This window comes from Callospermophilus lateralis, chromosome 1 (assembly GCF_048772815.1).
Source record: "Callospermophilus lateralis isolate mCalLat2 chromosome 1, mCalLat2.hap1, whole genome shotgun sequence".
Lineage (NCBI taxonomy): Eukaryota > Metazoa > Chordata > Mammalia > Rodentia > Sciuridae > Callospermophilus > Callospermophilus lateralis.
The window spans coordinates 5451471-5468443 of NC_135305.1; the positions used below are offsets into that span (position 1 = coordinate 5451471).

Consider the following 16973-nt stretch of genomic DNA (forward strand, 5'->3'; position numbering starts at 1 on the left):
TTTTTTTTTTTTTTTTTAATATTTATTTATTTATTTATTTTAGTTATTGGCAGACACAACATCTTTGTTTGTATGTGGCACTGAGGATCGAACCCGGCCGCACGCATGCCAGGCAAGCGCGCTACCGCTTGAGCCACATCCCCAGCCCCCTCTTGTTCTTACTGCAAATAAAAGTCCCACATAGTCCCCCACAACATTTAAAATATATATGCATACACTTGAAAGAGTCCAATTATTTTACTTGTTTAAAAAGATTTTTGCTGTTGCATTATAGTTATTTCAACTACTTTAGAAAATTGTTATATGGAAAGTAAAAGTCCCTTGTGATGCAGTCCTTCAGAGGTGATTGTTGTTATTAACAGTTTAGTGAATATCTACCATGTTTTTTTAAATGCACATTTAGAATGTACTTATTAGAATGTAGACATTCTATTTTTTTTTTTTTTTAAATTGCATTGATCCCTCTTCCAGACACTCATATCTTTCTGACTATATAATCTGAGGAACCTCAGCTACATGATTCCTGAATTTTTGCCAGGGAGGTCTCAGAGCTGTATAATTTGGATGATTGAGATGGAAAAACCTCTGGAAAACCTTTATTTGTGTTGAATAAGTATTCCTTGAATCCTTTATCAGCACCATGGCTTATATTTTATTTGCTCTGCCCATGGTAACTTCATGTCAATGAGTTGGCTATCGGCTTTGTGAAAACAGATCCCAGCTCCCTGTATGCTCAGTGGTCAGAGAAATGGAGATGTAAAGCCAGGCTTACTCATACATCAGCCTTTATCTTTCCCGAAGTATCTCTACACACAAGCTCTATTGCTACACTTCCATGCACTCTACCCCATTTCTGCTCTGTCTTTATTTCCTTTTAACTCTCCAGCAGTAGTGACTTGCAATTTGCATATACACATCTACACTTAAATTCTCCCAAGTGTTGAAAAAGTGTAACAAAGTCAATTATTTTGATGTGTAATTTTGTGCAACTGAAACTCACAGTGGAAATGAGTATTCTAATTTCAGTATTGAGGACAGCTGAACATTTGGATCAAGAACCCAATTTTGAAGATGTACTTGTGCAATGTACAGAAATAAATGTAAAAGGGTGAGTTTTTATATTTGTCCTTAATAATAATTAACTTCAAATATATCACATAAGTTTATCAATAATTATATATTATATTTCTATATGTAACAGATACTTTAAATTTATAATTTGTATTTACCATATCAGCCCTCTCTCCCAGTCCCAAAGTTCATCTAGCTGTAAATTTAGTAAACTTGAAAAAACCTGCAAGGATTAAACTCTGAAGGATTAAAATGTCTATTTTACTATGTTCCTCATTTTGGCCATTAGGGGAAAAAAACCCCAAAACCCTATAGTTTCAATTTCAATAGGCTCTGGAAATCAAAGTGTGTATAATTTTCCCAAGTAGGAAACACAGTTCAAAGTTAATGTACTGGCTACTGGGAGGTAAAGGTGGCAACAACACTGTGGAAAAGAAGCATATACTATTTTACCTTTCACAGTGCTGGGAAGGTGGAAGGAAAGCGCGCGGGGCCCAGAGTAGGTGCCGACAGAGTGACAGTTTACCCCAGTCCTTCCACAAAGGGCTGATTGGTCTTAATAGTCCCCTAGTCCCAAGGTGCAGTTTTCACTCCCTGTGGTGACGAGCAGGGACGGGAAAGCAGGAGAGAGCACTGTGCAGACCTTCTCCGTCAGGACATTCCCTGCGTGGCTGTGCTCCGAGAAGGGGCGAGGGGCTCCTCCAGCCGGCTCTGCCTTTCCGGAGAGGGGTCTCGGAGTCACTTGGGTCTTAGTCCCTCCAGCACAACACAATGAACACGAAAACCGCACCGTGTGTTTAAGCGTTTTTTTTTTGCCAAGTTGTTGAGCTTCTTTTTGCCTGACAGCTTTATAAGCCCTCTCTGGATTTTAAAAAATGACGTTATAACCTCGCACTCTCAGCGCAACTGCACCGTAACCAACTTGCACCGCGTTTCTTCTGCACAGCCGCCCGCCACCATGGACCTCGGGTGACACCGGGCCTGGGGCGCCGGCGGGGGTGCGGAGGCGTCGCGTGCCGGTGTCCAAGGGCCGACCCCGCTGGGCTCCGGATCCCGGACTCAAGTCCGCAGCTTGGCGCCGCCCGAGCCGGGGCGCAGTGGGGCCGCAGCCGCGCGGGCCGGCGCCGCGTCAGAGCGGGCGGGGCGCGGGGGAGGGGCGTGAGGTCACGGCGGCGCGTCCGCGGGCGGCGGAGCGGCGCATGCGCGGAGCCAGCCCCGTGAGTGGCAGCGGGCGCGGGGGGCGGGAGGGGGCCGGGAGCGGGGGCGGGGGCGCGAGCGGCCGTGTGTGGGCGAGACGGCGGCGAGTTTGAGAGGTCTGTGGTGCGGGTCGCCCCGGGGGAGCCGGGCGCGGGCCTCGCGCGACGGCCACGGTGGGGTGTGTGTGTGTGTGGTGCACGCACACCCGCAAAACTTCCTCCTCCCCTGCCCCGGAGGGCGAGCGAGTGCGAGCGAGCGTGTGCGCGCGGGCGCGAGCGAGCGGGGGGCCGGCGCTCGCGCCGCCCGGAACCCACCACAACAACTGGAGCAGCTGTCAAAACTTCGCCGCGGCGTCTGACGGGCGGACTGCCGCCGGCGGGGGAGGGGCACCGCCCGCGACCCCCGCCCGCCCGCCGTCGCCCCCGCCGCGGCCCTTTCTCCGCGCGCCGCGGGGGCTGGGGGAGGGGCGCGGCAAGACCCCGGCGCCCCGCGGCGCCCCGCCCGCCGCCGCCCGCGCCCCACCCCGCCCCGCCCGCCCGCGGCCCCCGCCCCGCACCGCCGCCCGGCCCGGCCCGCCCCGCCCCGCACCGCGGCCCCGCCCGCCCCGCCCCGCACCGCCGCCCCCGCCGGCCCCCGCGCGCCGCGAGCGCGCTCCCGCGCCGATGTGTGTGAGTGCGTGTCCTGCTCGCTCCCCGCGGCCGCCTCTCCCGGTACCTGCTGCTGCTCCCGGGGCTGCGGGAAATGCGAGAGGCTGAGCCGGGGAGGAGGAACCCGAGCAGCAGCGGCGGCGGCGGCGGCCGCGGCGGCGGGAGGAGCCCCCCAGGAGGAGGACCGGGACCCATGTGTCTTTCCTGGTGACTAGGATGTCGTCGGAGGAGGACCGGAGCGCGGAGCAGCCGCAGCCGCCGCCACCACCCCCCGAGGAGCCCGGAGCCCCGGCCCCGAGCCCCGCAGCCGCAGACAAAAGACCTCGGGGCCGGCCTCGCAAAGATGGCGCTTCCCCTTTCCAGAGAGCCAGAAAGAAGTAAGTTGAGCGCGCGGAGCCAGCGGCCGCGGAGGCGCGGGGCGCGGGCTGTCAGGCGCCCGCCCCCGGCCCGGCCCGCGCCCCCGGCCCGCGGGGGTGGCCCGGCGCTGGCGGACGCGGGGTCCCGCCGCCCGCGCCGCGCACTTTACTTTTAGTTCCGCCTCGCGCGCTGCCGCCCGGGGCTGCGCTGCTCGGGGACGGCTCTGTAGACTCCGTGGCCTGGCCGGGCGTCACTGGCACTGCGACGCGCACCCAGGTGGCGGGCGGCCGCGGCCCGAGCTGTCAAACGCCAGGCCGGGTGGTCCCGGGCGGCCGGCGAGAGCAGCCGGAGGAGCCGGCAGGGCCTCCTTTGTCAGCTGGCGGCTCTCGCAACTTTTCCTGACCCAACCTGCCGCTGTTCCTTGGGGTGCGTTAAGAGCCCCGGGCTCCCTCTCCCCCACCCCCGGCGCCCTCCGGCGCCCGAGTGCACGGCCAGGTGCGGGCTACCCGGGCTGCGGAAGCCCGGCCGGTGCCTACACGGGGCCCGCGGCGGGGAGCTCCTGGACCCGGAGGACGCCGGGTGGCTGTGGCCCGACTTGCAGCCGCGGCTCCAGCGGGACTGGGAGGCGGTTTCAGTCCGTTTTCGAGGTTACCTGAGGACCCTGCACCCCAGCCACCGAGGTGCCTAGGGGTGGTTCTGCAAAATGGCAATTGCGGCAACTTTGCCTGTAAATTAAGAAACCCGTTTTATTGCCAGTGAGTCGCTCAGCTATTGTGGCTCTTCGGGGTGCTGTGGAAGATCCCTGCTTGTCTTTCTCGAAGTTGTAGAATGGCGTGTGCTGCTTACTCATTCCATTGTATGATACTCTCATTGAACTGCTGGTCGTGGAGGGGTGCGCTGGGACCTGTGCACGCCAGCCCGTTGATGGCTAGACTCTGGTTCAGATGCAGTCGTTTAGGAGTAGTATTGTTATGTTTGGTGATTTGGAGTAAAAATAGTAGTGTTACTGAGCCATAGCAGGGCTGGGGTTGTGGGAACCCCTAAAGTTCCTAACCGAATATACTTTTTTTTTTTTTTTTTTTTTAAACTACAAAATGATTCGGGGCCTTCAGTTGTCTCCATACTTTGTTGCCAGCTCTTACCTAGCTGTAACATGTAACAGATCTTGAGGGAAACAAGCACAGGATGTATCCATCTTTGTATTAGCTTCTTTGTGATACAAAGTTAGAGTTTGTTTATTATACCACTTGTAATACAATGTCGGATATGAAATACTATCGATATGCCTGCATTAACTAAAATTTGAGAAGGAAGGTGGAGTTTTAAGTAACTGTAGACTTCTCGCCCCTTTTCTGTATTCTTTAAAGCAACATGGGACAAACCATATTAGGATTTTACTTCGTTTCCCGTTTTTACTGTGTGAAAAATATTTCTTGGTTTCTTATTGAACATGAATTTAAGATCGGGTTTTGTATTTGCATTTAAATTTCTCCTTTAGAAAGAAAGGGTAGTCTTGTCTATGCTCTCAACACTCCTAGCCTCCCAAGAAAGCAAGCATGTGTTGTACACACATGCACATGCTCTTACTATTGAAATGAGTTCAGTTGTATTAGTGCAAGTCCAGGGAGCACCAAAGGAATGTTGATTTAGTGTATTAATCACTTTCTTATTTTAGTTTTTATCTCATATTATAAATGAAGAAAAAGGTGGCTTTTTGAGGAGTTGAAAAATTTCCAGAGAATGATAATGTAATGCAACAATATAAACTATCAAAACTTTGGGAAATGTCTTAGAAGAATCTTTTCCTTTATATTTATTAGCTAGTACAGTATTCTTTTTTAATATTTGTTTTTTACTTATAGGTGTACACAATATCTTTATTTTAAACTTATGAGGTGCTGAGCAACGAACCTAGTGCCTCAATCATGTTACGTGAGCTCTCTACCAAGCCTCTTCCCCCACCACCCCAGTATAGTATTCTTATAGGGAAAGTAAGTCTAGTGATAACTTTGGTTCCAATCTTTCAGTGAATTCTTTAAAATTAGGTGGCTTTTCAAGGGCATGGAATCTCCAATTGTTTTAGAATTGTGTGAATGAAAAATAGCATGTGAAATAGAAAGCAAGCAAAAAAAAAAAAAAAAAAAAAAAGTGAAATAGAAAGCAAAGAGAAGGTTTTTCACTGTGTCTCCACACCATATTAGAATCCATGCTGAAAAGACCCTGTATTTGGTCAGTGGGCACCCTGAAAGCAAAACTGTTGTGTATAACAAATGTAATTGAGGTTTATAATCATGAAATAATGTGAAATTGCAAGCAATTCACTGAAGAAATGGAAGTATTCTTTGTGGAATGTAAAAGACAATGGTTTTAAAATGGGCAATGATAATTAGATGGTCACTAACTTAGTGGAATAAGTTACAGAAATAACATGACATTTTTTAAATAGTGTATTTGTCTTTGGATTAAAAAATAGTAGTGTGCTGCCTGTTATGCTTTCCTAGAGGGTGAATTTTTGGCAATTAAATAGAGCAGTTTATTGTTTTAGCTAGCTTATTTTTTGTGTGTATGTGTTTTATCATATTTAAAAAGCACAGACTAGGGACTAGGGTTGTAGCTCAGTGGTGGAGCACTTGCCCATGTGAGGCACTGGGTTCCATCCTCAGCACCATATAAAATAAAATAAATAAAATAAAGTTGTGTCCTTCTACAACTGGAAAAAAAAAAGCATAGGCTACATACTTACTGACTTTACATTAACTATTTAAAAAATTATGTTTAGTACCTAAAATTAAAATATTTAAAATGAAGTTATTAATTTTAGAGGTACAGTTTGAAAAGTGGTACATAAATAGTGATTTCCTGTTGTACAAATGTCAAGTGGAACACTGAAATTTACATTTGTCTTAAAGTTCTCCTTAACTGTAAAGACTATCTAATTATTTGCTTATTTGGAGTAGCTCATAATCTTTTATCAGGTCTTACCACTGGCAAAGTGATTCATGCCAGGGTGAGTACATGTAAGAAGTCTAATGATTTTTCTATTAACAGAACTTTTCCTGAAGCTTTGATTTTATTTTCTCCTTCCTTAGACCATAAATTCACATTACTAAGTTGGGAAGCCAAAGAAACATTCTACCATATTTCTTACCAAGTTATCAAAGCTGATGTGAGGAATAGAGTGGGGATGGTGCTGTATCAGCAAGTGGTAGGGATAGGATTTGTCAGGCACTGTCCTTGGCCCTTTTTGAGTCAACTGTTTATACCCTGAACCACTGTCTTTTCAGAGGACAGTTATTATATTGGAGAGCTACCTGGAGCATAATTATATGGCTCACATCCCCTCCCCCACCCCTCGCCTGCAGTAACTGGGAATAGAACCCAGGGCCTCATGCATGCCAGATGGCTACTTCCCAGCCCTGGAATAAACTCTCTGATCAGTGTGTGTGTGTGTGTGTGTGTGTTTGTGTGTTTCTGTTTCCTTAATTTTTTTTCTATATTGTTTTGGTCTCCTTTTATCTTTTAATTTCAACAAGTTGATTAATTCCTTCTTACTTTCTCAAAAATCTCTTTATCATGTTTCTGCTACAGTGGCTATTTTCAGAACAACTTGACAAGATAAGTTGCAAAAGTTATAGGGATGTGACTCAGTGATAAATGGAATAACATGGAAATAATTTATTTTTTATGATGACCCTTGCATATAAATGTATGCTGGTGGTTATTGTGAAAATATAGTAGAAATACCAATTTTGAAATTAGAATTGGAAGTGTCAGTTCTTTACTTGGAGAATTTGAGGGACTTAGGGACAAGTTAAGGACAAATGACACAGCTCTTTTTATACTTCAATATTTTAGAAAAGGTTTATACAAAATATAGAATTATTCTACATTTCTTTCTTTTTTTTTTTTTTTTTTGATACTGAGGATTGAACCTAGGGGTACTTTGTCACTGAGCCACATCCCCAGCTCTTTTTCATTTTTTTATATTGAGACAAGGTCTTGCTAAGTTGCTTAGGTCCTCACTGAGTTGCCCAGGCTGGCCTCAAGCTTGTGATCCTCCTGCCTCAACCTCCTGAGTCCCTAGATCACAGGCGTGCATCACCACACCTGGGGCTTCTGTTGTTTTATGACAGCAGGGATTATGTACGGTGCACAATTGTGAAATGGTTTGAAAAGTCTTATGCTTTCTATTAGCTTGTTCTTAGATCTTTCACGTTACAGAGCATGTAAGTTGTGCAGGCACCATGTGCAGGGATGGACAGTCAATTCTTCCAGATTTACTGTGGCAGAGAGAAGTCCTCAAAGATTTAGAGAAGTAGTACTTGAATTAAGCCTTGAGGGATTGCTGAAAGTAGAGTGAAAAGAGAGAGAATATATAGTGGGCATGGAATTATTGAGGAGGGAAGTAACAAGGTGTTTTCCTGGTGAGTGTAACTAGAAAAGAAGCCTAATATAGGGGATGGTACCACGCCATGATGGTTCTTGAAGATAGACTAATCAGTGTGGGCTTTATACTCTGGTTCAGACCCTGGGTGACCTGCTCCGTGAACCCAATCACAAAAGCGAACACCAGTGAGAGTAGCAGAGGAACCATGCAGCTGAGCCTAGCCCAGCTTGTAAAATCATGAATAAATAAAATGGTTGTTTTAATCTATTTTGTGGTGGTTGTTGATCAGCAGTATGTAATAGACGCAGATGGCTTGGCTTTATGAGTTAGAGCCTCTAAGAACTTAATGTGTGGGATACAAACGATAACAAGCATACTCTTTTTTGAACTTCTTTTTCTGAGATAGTTAAATGAGGCTGTCCTCTGCTTTTGGCCCTTATTTCCCTACAGTATTTTGAAATAGAGATAGGTTACTGTTGTTGAGTTTAAATGATACTTAAAAATGCAGTTATCTCTGTAGATTGGACTATAATTAGATAATAATAGGAAAATAGCAGAATTAAAATCATTAACATTAAAGAAAGGTATTATTTTACCTTTTTGACTTATTAACAGAGATCTCATATATTTATTTTTCTATGTCATGGACTCTGTTGAAAGATCTGGGTTGTATTTCTGAGCCTATTGCCAACAGCAGGGTGTAAGGATTCAGTATGTGTGATAGATAACTTCAGAATAATAGTGACTTGAATTGGGTGTTTAATTCTCTTTCACATCAAATTCTGGAATGTGGGCAGTAGGCTGGTATGGTGCCTCTGCACTACAAAGTCACCAGGGTCTTGTCTCCTATCTCACTACTTAGAGGTTTCTGGAGTATAGCTGTTGCCCTAAGACTGCATAATGGCTTCTAGAGCCCCAGTTATTCTGTCTTGTGTCCCATGAAGCAGATTGGAGGAAGAGGAGACCAAGGGTACAAGCTCTCCCTTTGAAAAATACTTCTCAGAAGTGGCATGTTTTAGCTTTTGTGTCATGGCTGGAATCTAGGCACAGTAGCCCGTGTAGCTGCAGAGGAGTCTGGGAGTGCAGTCCCTTTGCTGAGCATGTTGCTGCCTAATATTCAGAGTCTGGTTACTAACTTTGGGAATAGTGAACCATGAAGCAGCCAGAAGTCTTTCCCATGTTGAGCAGTTTATAACATCTAATAGTGATGTTGAACTACTTGGGGTGGCAAATGATTGAAGGCCAGCCCCAGTTGATAGGTAGTGTTTGCAGTGTTCTGTTGAATTCTGAGTCTCTAGTCTATTTTTTTTTTTTTTAAGCTGAGGATTGAACCCAGGGCCTTACACATGCTAGGCACACGATCTGTACCTCCAACCCTAGTTTAGTGAACTCAGCATGATAAGGATGAAGTAGAAGTTTTTATTTTGTGGAGAGTAGATTAATAGTATGTTCCCACTTAAGTACTACTTTTGTCCCTTTTATGGGTGGGGGGGGGTGTTACTCAGGATTGAACTCAAGGGCACTTTTCCACTGAGCTACATCCTCAGCAGTTTGAGATAGGGTCTTGCTAAGTGTTTAGGGCCTTGCTAAGTTGCCGAGGCTGGTCTCGAAATTGTGATTCTCCAGGGGCTGGGGTTGTGGCTCAGCGGTAGAGCGCTTGCCTAGCACATGGGAGGCCCTGGGTTCCATCTTCAGCACCACATAAAAATAAGTAAATAAAGATATTGTGTCCAACTAAAAAATAAATATTAAAAAAAACCCAAGAAATTGTGATCCTCCTGCCTCAGCCTCCCTTATCACTGGCATATACTATCTTGCTCAGCTCCTCTGTGCCTTTTTTATGTACAGTTAAAGTTTTGTAATCTTTTCATTGAAAAATTCATTCTGCTATTCTTTGATTGTTTTTTTTTTTCCCATTAAAAACATCATACCTACATTTCTTTTTTTTTTTTTAAAGAGAGTGAGAGAAGGGGGGGGGGGAGAGAGAGAGAGAGAGAGAGAGAGAGAGAGAGAGAGAGAGAGAGAATTTTAATATTTATTTTTTAGTTATCGGTGGATACAACATCTTTGTTTGTATGTGGTGCTGAGGATGGAACCCGGGCCGCACGCATGCCAGGCGAGCGCGCTACCGCTTGAGCCACATCCCCAGCCCTACATTTCTTATTTTAAAAACTTGCTGATAGACCAGAGTTCCTGTTTTGTGCAGAATAGTCTTAACACTGAAGTTGGGGTGATGTGGAGAAATATTAAGTACTGTTTATGTGTATGTCAGAATCTCTAGATTATGCTGTGGTAAGAAAGAAGTGCAATTTTTAGTGGCTTCGTCCCCAGGGGTTTATTTCCTGCTTGTGCTGTGTGTTTGTCCTGGGCTGAATTGGCAGCTCTGCTCTTAGCTCTGGAGGTTGAAGGGGGCTCCACTCTGTCCTTCCACCATTGCCAGTATTGGAAAAAGAACATGGTAGATGATGCTCTGGCTGTTAAAAATAGCACCCAGAAGTGGCAGGTCAGTTCTCTTTGTTTCATTGGCTAGAAAAAGTAGTGTTGTAGTACCTGACTTCATGGAAACGAGGAAGTAAACCCAATCATGAGTCTGGAGAGACAACTGGAAATACGTGGTGAAGAGCACTAATGAACACTAGAGAGGGTAGCCCACAAATTACTTGACTTTGGAGTATTTTTTGTTACCTATGATTGAATGTGACTGGTAGACTTTTATATTACAGCATTTTAATTAAGGGGTTGAATTTAATATACAATTAAATATAAAAGACATTTCCAGAGCTAGAAATAAAACAGGAAGCATAGGGGTTTGACTCTTGATTCTTTCTTTACTGTGCTTCATGGTTTTGTTCCATTCATGTAGATGGGAGGAGGGAAGGAATCAGATATTAATGTTGCTATATAATGTAATGAGTTATAGGTGACTTAAAAATCTTTTTTCTTTTTCTTTAGGATATGTTCCGTAAGCATATGTTTTTTTCTCAGTCAGGTTTACTTTGTTTTCTATTCGTTGTCCCAGGAACATGTTAGACAAAAGGAACTTACTGAGCATCTATGGTGTACTATACATTGGAGAGACCAAAATAAAACAAGATCCCTTGCTTCAGTTCCTCACAAGTCAGTGCATACTACTAATGCAGAATGACATGTTATGGTAGAAGTTTGCATAAAGTGTTGAAGAAGTTTAGAGAAGGCAAACCTTATTTTAGGGAGTCTTTTTTAAAAAAAATAATTATTAGATGTTTATTATAAAATCTTAATACAAATATTGTCAAGGAAGAAAATGAAATTATCAAAAAATTACCCCATGCATATAAGAATATTATTATTATTATTTTAGTTATATCTTTATTTTTTTTTATTTTTATGTGGTGCTGAGGATTGAATCTAGTGCCTCATGAATGCAAGGCGAATGCTCTCCCTCTGAGCCAGAATCCCAGCCCCAAGAATATTATTTTTTATACCATATTATTCTTTTTTATACAAAGATATAGTATATTTTTATATACATTTTTGGACTGTAAGCATAGGTGAACAATTTTATATAGATAGCATCATGTTGTACATTTCTCTTGAATCTGCTAATATTTCATTTCTGTTAAAGCTATTTCACATAATATATTAAGGATTTTAATTCTTTTTTTTTTTTTTTTTTTTTTTGGTGGTGCTGGGGATTGAACCCAGGGCCTTGTGCATGTAAGGCAAGCACTCTACCAACTGAGCTATATCCCCAGCCTGGATGTTAATTCTTTTACATATCAATTGCAGAAATTTTTTCCAATATCTCCTTTAATCAATTTTCAATAAAAAGGAAAAATATTTAGAAAGTAATATACATCTATGATTTTAAATATATATTCATCCATACTTCTTTCTAGTAAATTAGCTTACTTTTGGTATTTAAATATATTTATTTATTTTATAGTAGAATGTATTTTGACATATTGTACACAAACGGAGCACACCTCTTATTCGTCTTGGTACATGGTGCAGAGTCACTGCGGTGGTGTGATCGTACATGTATATAGGGTATTCTACCGTCTTCCCATCCGCACAGCTTCACTTCTCTTACTTCCCTCTACACAAACCAAAGTTCCTTCGTTCTTCAATATCCCTTTCCCCGCCCCTCTATGGATCAGCATTCGGCCATGAGAGAAAACATTTGGCTTTAGGTTCTTTGGGATTAGCTTATTTCACACAGCATGATATTCTCTAGTTCCATCCATTTACCTGCAAGTGCCATAATTTCATTCTTCTTTAAGGCAGGGTAATATTCCATTGTGTATATGCACCACATTTCTTTATCCATTCATCTCTTGAAGGGTATCTAGGTTGGTTCCACAGTTTAGCTATTGTGAATTAAGCTGCTATAAACAATGATGTGGCTACATCACTGTAGTATGCTGATTTTAAGTCTTTTGGGTATAAACCTAGGAGTGGGCTAGCTGGGTCAGATGATGCATCCATTCCAAGTTTTTTGAGGTATCTCCATGTTGCTTTCCATAGTGGTTGCACCAATTTTCAGTCTTATTTTAGGGAGTCTTGATAAATAAAAACAAACTCTCCCAAGAGAACCACTTTAGGAGCAGGGTAGGTAAGAAAATAGAACTTGGCTGGTATATTTTAGACACTTCTAGTGCTTACCAGAAGCTAACCATATTTTAGTAATTATCACACGGCACAATTGTTAGTTTCAGTTTTATAGATAAAGAGGTTGTTTCAGGAAAGTCACATAGTGAGAGATTGAGTCAGGATTTGAGTCCGACTGACTCTGGCCTTGGCCTTTTAAGGAAAAAATCTTGCTAGATATAGTGGTGCACATCTGTAATCCTAGTGACTTGGGAGGCTGAGGCAGGAGGATTGCAGTTGAAGGCTAGCCTCCTCAATTTACTGAGAACCTGTATGAAAGTAAAAAGTAAAAAGGGCTGCAATGTGGTTCAGTGGTTAAACATCCGTGAGGGTTAATTCCTGGTACAAAAAAACAGATAGACAAACAAAAACCAAAAAGCCAAAAAACAAAAAAACACTTGTTTTATGTGGCAAAAGAGGAAGGGAAGGTATAAATTGGGATTTTTGATTTTTTACTGCAGACAATAGGTAGGGGAGTCATTGAATGTTAAAAGAGAGGAGAAACATCATGCCTGTATTGGAAAAGCAACCATAAAACTGGAACTTACGTTCTGTCAAATGTGATTTTTAAGCATCAAATGAATGACCTCTGATTTTAATTTCCGTCAGCAATAATTTTCAGTGTAATGAAGAATTTTAATTTTAACATGATTTTTAGTCTAAAGCAATCTTGTGCATTTTTCGCTACATCTATTCCTTAAATAGTACTTTTTGATGCTGTGCTAAGTGGAATTTTCTTAATTTCACTAAAAAATTGTTGCTAGTATATAGAAATAGAATTGCTTATTGGTTATGTATTCTGTTATCTTGCTAAACTCACTTATTAGTATTAGTAGTTTTTATAGATTCTTCAGGATTTTCTCCAGACAGGATCATGTCATCAACAGATACCTTTAAATTTATCAGATTCTTAGCTTAAAAATTCCAAACCAGGTTTTATCCCAGGACAAACATCTTTCAAGGTCCTCCTTCAGTTAATGTGATTCTTAAGGCCTTTCCTGAATTTCCTGGTCTATGTATTTGTAGTTGGCAATCTAGCAAAGATGAGTCTTTGATGATAAAAGTCACTTAATTTTCTCCCTGAATCAGGTGAGTGTTAAACAGAAAGACATTTCAGAAGTAAAAAATCTGTGCACAAGTGAATAGTCACACTTCATTTGGAGAAGTTTTATAGTTTTCAAACAGCTGTGTGATATTGGGTAAATGACTTGATTTCTTAGTGCTTCAATTATTCCATCTGCTAAGTAGAATAATAACAGCACCAGTTTCTCAAGGTTGTTGGAATTGACAAGTGACGGCGGACAGTAGGTAGCATGGGTCCTGTATTTTTATTAAATAGGCACGAGCAGTAAGAGAAGAGATCTGCCCAACTGACTTGTCAGAGCGCAGTGTGGGTTCTGTGGAATGTGGTTCTTAATCTCTCTGGAGTTATGGATTCCTTTGGTGTATTCTCTCTTTCCACTGTAGAATATGTACGTGAATCTAGATGTGTAAGTTTTGAGTAATTTGAGAGGATTCAGGGACAATCTGATGTGTATCCAGAAGCTTTGAGGGGGTTCAGGGTTCATAGCCCCTGGAACAAGAGCATTTCTATAAGCAGGAAGTGCTCTGTGATGAAAACTGTCTTGGGTGTAAGATGGGATGAAATTTCTTTCTCCTCCATGCTGGGTCCTTGAAGGGAGCAGTTTAGAAAGCAGACAGTATCATTGCTTTTTCTTCTTGTGAAAACTCTTCAGATGATGATCTGTTGTGGGCCTTGTCATGTTGCAGCAGACTGTGCCTGGTGTGTGTCAGAAGTGCCTGTTTTGGTTGTGCCCGAGCAGGCCCATGGAAGCATAGCGAGTGGCAGTGAGGTGCTGCACAGACACCTTAGGCTGCCTGGATTCAGTACTTCAAGTGCAATTAATAGGAAAGTCCGAGTGGAAACCCCAGTGTTGCAGCATGAGAGCTGCACCGTCAGAACTCAGCTGAGGAAGGTGGCTGTGCGTGTCTCCTGCTTGACCACAGGGCTTTCAACATTGAGCCCTAGTGACTAGTTTCTGATATTCTTTGGTTTATGTTTTTGTGATTTTTTTTTTTTTTAAAGATGATGAAGCATGTGAATGTATCCAAGTGTAGACTTTTTTTCTTTTTCCGTCACAGTAATAATTTGTGTCATGAATTGTCCTCCCTTTCTTTTTCTGATCTCATCTCTCCTCTTATTTTTCCTTTGTCTTTAGAATATAGCTCACTTGTTAGCCTCCCTGGCGACCCTTTACTCCTCCCGTCAACGCTTCTTTCTGTTGAGCCCCTTTATCTTCCTCTCCCTTCTCCCTGGGCTGGTGGAACTATTGCTAGAAGAGCTGGAGCATGGAAGCACTGCAGGGGTCCTGTGGTGACAGGTGTCCTGGATCCTCCTTACTAACTCAGTACTGTCATTGGAGAACAATGCTGGGTAAGAACTTGTCATTTGAGTTTAAGAAAACTAGTTTTGGGTTTAGTTATTGTCAGAGTTAATATCAAATGTTTATTTACAAGATCTCATACTTCTCAGTTGTATTTGTGAATCCTGTTCAAGTTCATGGTAACTTTTACCTACCCACGTTATGTAGGCTACTTCTGGTCTTTGGAGTAATTCTAGTAAGTCCCAAATAAGGTTGGGACTTATTTGAACTTTGATTAAAATAGAATTTAAGTTTAGTTTAAGATGAGCATGATTCAGATTCTTATTTAATATTGTTTTCTAAAACTTTTGGAATCAAACATTGCTCTTTTTCAGGTTGAGTCTGAATTTCTTCTACTATCATCATGTTACCTGTGGATGTTTAATCGTGGAAATCTGTTACTTTGGTTACTTTAATTTTACTTAAATGATATGTTGCAAAAAATTTGGAACATGGGTAAAAAAATAAAAATTCACTCTTCCTTGCCGTTCTAATGTACAAACTGTTACTCTGATCTGTTTCCAGCTTTTTCATGTGCATGATTTGCTTTTATGGAAGTAGTCATGGTAGAAATAAGATTTTGTTGCCTACTTTGCCTTTAACGTGTTAAATATATATATATATTTTTTGGTACTGGGAATTGAAAATGTTTATGTTATTAACCTTCGCAATTTTTGAAGGGTACCTGAGTAAACTGAGTAGCCCCCCCACCTCTTTCTCCTGTTGCCCTGTTCACTAACCCCCCACCTTCTGCTGCTGTGTACATTACTCTGGCAAACATTTTTATATAGAACCCTTTTTTATATTTTGAGTTAATTTTATAGGGCATATTTCCCTAGACTGGGTCACTAGGTTAAAAGAAAGAAAGATTTTAGGATTGTCCATGTGTCTTGACCAGAGTATAGGCTCTATTGTTCATTTTTTGGTGTCAAATTCCATCTCTGTCAGTTTCTAGTTGTTGGATTTATGTAAACTATTTAATTTCTCTCTGTGTATGTTTACTTACCTCACCTATAAAATAGAATTGATAACAGATTTCTTATATACTATTGTCATTGAGAGAATTAAGGAGAGTATACATGTTAAGAAAGCCTTAGAACAGCGTCTATTACTGAATTCTAAGTAGATTTTACTAAATATAAACTCTTAAACTTTCATTAAAACTTTGAGGCCCTGAGTAGTGATGCATACCCATAGTCTCCAACTACCCCGGAGGCTGAGGCAGGGGGATTGCAAGTTCATGGCCAGTCTGGACAAGTTAGCAAGGACCTGTATAGAAAATTAAAGACTGGGGATGTAGTTCAGTGGTAGAGCTACCCTGACTTCAATCCCCAGGAGCAAAAATGAATAGGGATGGGGATGTGGTAGAGTGCCCTTGGGTTCAATCTCCAGTACAGTAAAAAAATAAAAATTGAAATGTCTCTCCCTCAAAAATGACCATATCAGTTCATAATATCAGTGGCAATGTGTGGTAGGGCCATTTTCCTTGAATCTTTTTGTTCATGGTGTATCAAATTCTTTGCTTAATAATTGGAAAACAGTACTTCAATCTTAATTATTTACTTGACTTAGTGGTTCTATTGAACATTTAAAAAATTTCCTATTTGAGCTGGGCCTAAGGTAGCACATGCCTATAATCCCAGGGCTTAGGAGGCTTAGGCAAGAGGATCAGAAGTTCAAAGCCAGCAGCAAGACCTTGTCTCAAAATAAAAAAAGGGGCTGGGTATGTGGCTCAGTGGTTAAGTGCCTCTGGGTTTAACCCCCGCCCCCCCCAAAAAAAAAATTACTGTTTGCATTTATTAATTTGTTTTGGTATTGGGTAATTTGAATCCAGGGGCAGTTTACTTCTGAGCTACATTGCCACATACCCACTTCTTTTTATTTTTCATATAATTTTTAGTTTAGTTATATTGTGTCTAATACCTTTATTTATTTATTTATTTATTTTTATGTGGTGCTGAGGATCTAACCCAGTGCCTCACACATGCTAGGTGAGCGCTCTACTGCTGCGCTACAATTCCAGCCCCTTATTTTTTGAGAGAGGTCTTGCTCAGTTGCTGAGGGTCTCATTAAGTTGCCTAGTCTGGCCTCAAACTTGTGATCCTCTTGCCTTAGCCTCCTAAATCACTGTGATTATAGGCGTGTGCCACTGTGCCTCGCTAGTACTTGTATTTCTTGTGAATTGCCCAATCATGAGGCTATTTAATTATTGAGGGAATGGTGTTTTTACATATTATTAATTTAAGCTCTTTATATACATAA

At 42.4% G+C, this 16973-nt stretch overlaps 2 protein-coding genes and 1 non-coding gene across 16 annotated transcripts in view; 1 reads left to right on the forward strand and 2 right to left on the reverse strand.

Moving 5' to 3' along the window:
* LOC143379104 (uncharacterized) overlaps nucleotides 1-2143 on the reverse strand; it is a 52690-nt gene extending 50547 nt beyond the window's left edge. For both annotated transcript variants that reach the window (XR_013155526.1, XM_077109698.1), the window contains exon 1: nucleotides 1525-2143. The gene's annotated coding sequence lies outside the window, so the exon portion shown is untranslated. The remainder of the gene's footprint in view (nucleotides 1-1524) is intronic.
* Nucleotides 2144-2323: 180 nt separating this feature from the next.
* Kmt2c (lysine methyltransferase 2C) overlaps nucleotides 2324-16973 on the forward strand; it is a 266290-nt gene continuing 251640 nt past the window's right edge. For 12 of the 13 annotated variants that reach the window (XM_076831532.2, XM_076831540.2, XM_076831521.2 and 9 more), the window contains exon 1: nucleotides 2935-3292. In XM_076831532.2, the coding sequence (XP_076687647.2) occupies nucleotides 3132-3292 (161 nt within the window). In that variant the 5' untranslated portion in view covers nucleotides 2935-3131. Of the gene's footprint in view, nucleotides 2385-2934; nucleotides 3293-16973 lie in introns of those variants that run through there. The other variant, XM_076831496.2, reaches the window with a different exon arrangement.
* Trnav-uac (transfer RNA valine (anticodon UAC)) lies at nucleotides 11319-11391 on the reverse strand. The gene has a single exon. It is a non-coding gene; the product is annotated as a tRNA-Val (tRNA).